This window comes from Chelonoidis abingdonii, chromosome 13 (assembly GCF_003597395.2).
Source record: "Chelonoidis abingdonii isolate Lonesome George chromosome 13, CheloAbing_2.0, whole genome shotgun sequence".
Taxonomy (NCBI): Eukaryota; Metazoa; Chordata; order Testudines; family Testudinidae; genus Chelonoidis; species Chelonoidis abingdonii.
The window spans coordinates 16,633,604-16,639,603 of record NC_133781.1 but is presented as its reverse complement, the minus strand read 5'-3'; the positions used below and the strand labels follow the sequence as shown (position 1 = coordinate 16,639,603).

General features: G+C 53.3%; 1 protein-coding gene across 1 annotated transcript in view; it reads left to right on the top strand.

The window, feature by feature from the left end:
• Window positions 1–1,591: 1,591 nt before the first annotated feature.
• SPHK1 (sphingosine kinase 1) overlaps window positions 1,592–6,000 on the top strand; it is a 30,064-nt gene continuing 25,655 nt past the window's right edge. Inside the window, exon 1 of the mRNA XM_032792832.2 lies at window positions 1,592–2,361. Within this exon, the coding sequence (XP_032648723.1) occupies window positions 1,923–2,361 (439 nt within the window). The 5' untranslated portion in view covers window positions 1,592–1,922. The remainder of the gene's footprint in view (window positions 2,362–6,000) is intronic.

The window sequence follows — 6,000 nt, the reverse complement described above, 5'->3', positions numbered from 1 at the left end:
CTGTTTTGTGAGCGTTCTATGCAATAGCTGCAAAGGAGACACTCACACGTTTTCTCTCTAGAGAGGACTTACTGTTGGTTCCCTAAGTCAATGTCAAGGCACAACCAGGGTAGGCAACCTATGCATGCTAGTGCCAAAGGCAGTCATGTTGAGCTTGATTTTTCAGTCGCACTAACACTGCCGGGTCCTGGCCACCGGATCCGGGGGGACTCTGCATTTTAATTTAATTTTAAAGATGACTTTTAACATTTTAAAAACACTTATTTACTATTACATACAACGAATAGTTTGTTATATATTATAGATTTATAAAGAGACCTAAAAATGTAAATGCTTGGTTAATGTGAAACCTTAAATTGCAGTGAATAAGAGAACTGGCACAGCACTTCCGAAGCTTGCCACCCTGCAATAGACCATAACGTTTATGGTGCTCTTTGTCTATAGAAAGGTGAGAATCTCTTTTTTATAGGGCATCAGGGGTGGCTCTAGGTATTTTGCCGTCCAAGCACTACAGGCGGTGCCCTCTGCCGGCTTGCTGCGGGAGGTTCCTGCGTCCTGCTGATTCAGGGCTTGCCTGCGGGAGGTCCCTGGTCTGCGGATTCGGCGGCATGCCTGCAGGAGGTCCGCCAATGCTGCGGACCAGCAGACCCTCCATAGGCATGCCCCCGAAGGCAACCTGCCTGCCGCTCTCGCAGCGACCGCAGAGACCCCCGTGGCTTTCCGCCCCAGCACGTGCTTGGCGTGCTGGTGCCTGGAGCCGCCCCTTGTGGTAAACGTCTGCTCCCAAATCTGGACCATAGCGTAGGAAAACAAAAAGACACAGAACAAAGCCAAAAACCTCCAGAGGTTCCCACCCTTAGTTTTGAAAATCCGGTTTCCTGATTGGTCCTCTGGTCAGGTGTTTGGTTCCCTTTGCAACCCTTTACAGTAAAAGAAAATTAACCCTTACCTTACCTATCTACTTATGACACCCCTGTACAGCATCTCCATTACTGGAGGTTTGCAGCCATGGTAGCCCATTTTGTACAATCCTCTGCTAATCTCTTTGTGGATGAATAGTCCTTTTGATCCACTCAGGATACCACATCCTCCATCCACGGTCTTTTTTTTCTGCTTTGCATACATCTGCCCTTCCAGTGACCGCAAACATGCACCACATGCTGAACCTCTTAAAATGTGCCCTGCACTTTCTCATAGTACTTGACAAAGGCTGGTATTACTGAAAGCTTTTGGGAGGCAGGGATTTTTGTCTTTTTGTACAGCCCCTAGCACAATGGGGGTCCCTGATGGGGGCACCTATTAGGTGCTACTGCAGCACTAATAAATGAATAAACAATATTCTCCCCAATTTTATGTTTAGGGAATCTGAGGCACAGAGCAGTGACTTCAGGGTATCACAGCAAATCTGAAGCAGGAAGGCAGCCCAGCTCTCCTGAAACCTGGCCCTGCACTTTAACCGCCTAGATCATACCTGCTCCACTCGTTTTAAGAGGCAGGCTGGTGTCCAGACAACAAATGTAAAAAATCAGGATGGGAGTGGGGGGTAATAGGTGCCGATATAAGAAAAAGTCCCAAATATCCGGACTGTTCCTATAAAATCGGGCCATCTGGTCACCCTACTAGTGCAACTTGTCCAAGCAGCTGTTCGGACTTGGTTGCTCGCCTGGTAAATGGGTGATAAGTCCCTCCGCGAAGGTGTCTAGCTCTTTATGAATGAAACCGGAGAGGCTGCCGTGCCCTAGAGGCGCCGCCGGGTGTCAGCAGAGAGCAGGGCGCGTGGGCTCTAGAGTCATTCACCCGGTGTCAGAGCCGCGCTGCAGCCGCAGGGCCAGTCCCTGCGAGTGACAGCAGCGGCGGCGGCGGCTCTGCCCCGCTCTCTGCCCCGCCAGGTGCTGCTGGACCAGCCGCTAAATGAGCCCGCGATGGAGGGCGGGCAGCCGGGCCCCGGGGCAAGCTCCCCGCAGATCGACTCTGCCGAAGTTTTGCTCCACGGGGTGTTCGCCCTGCTGGACCCCGCTCCCAAGACGAGCTACGCGCTGAGTCTCACCCGCGGCCGGGAGCTGCGCATGCAGCGGGTCGGCTCCTCGCCCGCCGGCCGGAGCGCCGCGCTGAAGCTGGCGGACTGCATCGGCTGCTCTGCCTTCGCCGGCCGGGAGCCGGAGCTGGAGCCGGCCGCCTACTTCTCCGTCTTCTGCTACCCCTTCCGCAAGGGCTGGTGGGACGCCGCGCCCGCCAGGCAGCGCTTCGCCAGGACTTTCCGCGTGTGCGTGGCCCAGGAGCCGGGGGACAATCTGAAGCTGGCGGAGACGTGGGCTGGGAAGATCAGGGAGCTGGCTGCGCCCAGGATCCCCCGGCAGGAAGGTAAGTGCCTGGGGAAGGCGAGCAAGGGGGTGTGTGTGTGTGTCAAAGTCACCCCCTACCCCCGCTTTCTAGGGACGTGCGGAGTATGAGTGATCAATGCTCTCTGCGCGGGTTTCTATGGGGGAAAGGCATCTTCTTCCTCCCCCCTCCCCCGGGGTTATCGCTTGTAAACTTGACTCAGAAGTTGAGCAAAAGAAAATTCACTCGCACGCGGGAGCTTCCCCTGTCCCAGCTCCCCGCCCGCTGCAGGCCCCCGGGCTTTGCCGGCTGCTCCAGAGCCCCTTTAGGAAGTTGGCTTCCCCCCCAACTCTCCCCCTTTTCTAGCACGTGGCCCGCTGGGCTTTGCCTGCCCTGCTCTGGGGCTGGAGGTGCAGGGCGCCCGAGCAGCTGAGCCTGCCCGGCCAGGGGCCCCGGCCTGATGAGCGAGCAAAACCCGAAGTGTGTCGCTTGGCAACTCAGCTCCGCGTCTGCCTGGCAGGTGGCGTGTCTGGGGGCTGAGGGAACAGACAGGTGCAAGCCCCGCCCATTTTCCGAGTTCCCCGGGGGCAGGGGAGAGGGGGGAGGAAGGGCTAGAAAGAGGTGTAACACCCAATGGGTGAGACTCAGGAACTCCTGGGATTCTCAGCCTTGTCCTCTCCCAGCCCCAAACCTGTCTGACCAGCCCAGCCAGCGTGCCCAGGAGATGAGTGGGCTGCAGGTGTCAATTGGCCTTGTTCTCTCGTTCCTACTTATGAGGCTTCCATCACTTGCTGCTTTGCATCCAGCTGCAGGAGCATGTTTAAAGCAATGCTGGTTTCCTCTGCAGGAAACTAGAGAAGGAGAAAAACAGCTCCCGCCCCCCGCTTCTCTTGCCCCTCCTTGATTCAAAGTTGTGTTGCACCTACTTAGGTACACAGGGGCTGGGGTAAGAGGAAGAGTCTTATCTCAGGGATCTAGGTTTCACATTGTATAGCGCAGAGACTGCTGTGCATAGCATGGGCCTGAGGGAGTCTGGGCTAGTTGGAATAGTTTGGATCCACATCCAAACTTTGCAGCCTGGGCCTGTGTTCAATATACGTGCTTGGACAATCGCCTCATTCATGTGTGTCAGATGCTTTGGGAGCCACTCGGACAACCGGTGTTCTAGAAATGTAGAGCGAGCAGCAGTGAGCTCTGCTGTCCTGGGACCAAGCCCCATTTCCACATGACTCAGGGGGCTAACGTGACCCTCATGATCTCAGGACAGTTAAAAGCTCTAGGAGAGTCTCTGGAAAAAGGGCTGCTGCCTAATCTTCCAGCCACTTTCCTGCCCCTCTTGGGCCTGGGAAATGTGGCAGCTCCTCATCCTCATATTGAGTCTTGTTGGCTACCCACAGCGAGAGCCTCCAAATCGACTGCACCTCAGACACTCTGTAGAAAGTTGTAACACTTGGAATTGCTAATCTACCCAGGGCAGGGCAGTGTTTTCCTAGCGGCTGCAGATTACAGCAAAATTCCCTGGGCTAGCACCACCTGTGGCTAACTTCCTCTGCCCTGCAAGGCTATTCTCCAAGCACCTTTGCTTTCCCAGTGGGACACCACATATCTTGATGCCATATCGAGAGGCTGGGGCCCACTGGAAGCCTCCATGTGTCTAAGTGGGCTTGTCTGGTGCACTGAACTACACCCTAGTTGTGACATTGAGGAGCATTGCCTTCAGCTAGTTCTTCTGGGCTTTCACCTATCTTTTGTCCCTCAGGGTCTGATTTTGTACAACGTGACAAGGCTGGAAAGGGAGAGGCTAGCACTGGGAAATCAGCTGCCTTTCAGCAGTGTCAGCAAATCCTCTTCCCAGAGGGGGTGTCCCACGTAGCCATCCATACACCGCACTTTACGGTGCTCATCCCAGGTCTCTCCCTTTCACAGCAGTTCCCTGGGCTCTGTCACAGTCTCGTTCTCCTGTGAACTGCGTGCTTGCTGGGAGGGGGAAGGGCACGGTGACTAGCTCAGGGCTATTAATAGAAACGAGCCTCTCAGTTCTAGGTCGCTGGCACAAATCCAGCCCAGATTAGCAGCGACCAAGACGTACGAAGGCTGTTGAGTGGCCCAGGTGAAATCAGATTCGTGGTCTCAGGCCAATTCCTAATGGGCAAATGTCCACCTCCCAACACCATCGCTGCAACTGGCTGCCTGGCTGGCTCTCTTGGCCCAGGGGCCAAGGACCATGACTGAGGGGCAGAGGCAGTAAGGGAAAAGCCAGGCTGTTGCCATCAGTGGTGTAGGGAGAGGGGCCTTGGCTTTCCAGGGATGCTAATCCAGCACCTTCCATCAGCACTTAAAGAAGCGGGGGCACAAGGTGGCGTTGCAGCTGGTTAACACAGAAACCTCCTCCAGAGAGGGAGTTTGGAGGCCAACACAGAGCAGGTTCCTTCTACTCTTGGAGCTTTTCCCCCAGGGTCCAGGAATAACCCTTGATTTATGTGTTTGTAGTTCAAAGATAAGGGATGAAACCAACCTGAATTCTTTAACATCTGAGCCTCTAGATGGTTCCAGACAACTAAATTTAGTGGGGGACTGAGGCTGACACGACGAGGGATTAAAATTAAAGACTTTATTTAAAATAAAATAAAGCAAACAAGCATCACAGTGTCCCCACACACTGGCTTGATACTCCCACTCTGAGATGAACAGTGTATCCAGGGGTGATCGGTCTCTGGTTGGAAAGTGAGTACAACCCTTTCTCTAACGGTACTGTGATGGTGGACGGGCATGCCTACCTCAGATCAGTGTGCTGCCCTTTGCATAATCAATTCTAATCATGCTCTCCGAGTTAACATTAAATCCACCTTTTACCATATCTGTATTTCCGCTGCCATCATTAAATATTGCTGCTCCCTCATTGGCTATTTAACACTGAGCACTGTTTTAATTAACATCTGCGTAAGTGCCAGACCAGTAACTATCAATACAGATAGCGCTTTCCAAAACACTTGTAATAACTGTCGAGGACCAAAACGTGTTTACAACGGGCCCTGGGGTTACAGACGAACTTATCTGTAACTGGCCTCTGAATCGTCTCCTTTCACTCCAATTTTACCAGCTATTGTCGAGCCTATTGTTAGGAACTAGATTTTTGGGCCTACTTACATTTCAACCCAGTTCTGTAGAATGTAAGTCAGCATTATCTCTACGGGCTACGCTGGCTGAACTTTGTACAACAGAAATCACATAGAAATCAGGCCGTGATCCAGAAAAGTGCCAGGTTGCCTCCCATGCTCCACTTAAAAGTCGAACGAGTTGAAGGGTGCTCAGCAGCATGCAGGATCGGGCCATTTAACCTATTACGGGTTAAATGGCCCGCTTGTTGGTGCCAGAGCTGTCTCTGATGAAGAGGTAGCTTGGTGCCATTGCTCATTGGCAAGCCCACCCATCTAATGGTGCAACGTGGGACAGAGCCACACTGAAAGACCCCACAGAACCTGACAGAGCAGGAGGAATCCCTGAAATCCATTCCTGTGTCTGTTTAAAGACCACGTCCCCATTCTTCGTTTCATGACTCAGTATTTCTGAGCACTGCCCCTCCCCTGACTCCATGGGGGCCAGAAGGAAAGACTGGCTGGTGTGTATAAGACATGCCTCTTGCACTCTGGTTAGAAGGCCCTGGCTTTGCCTCCCCTCCTG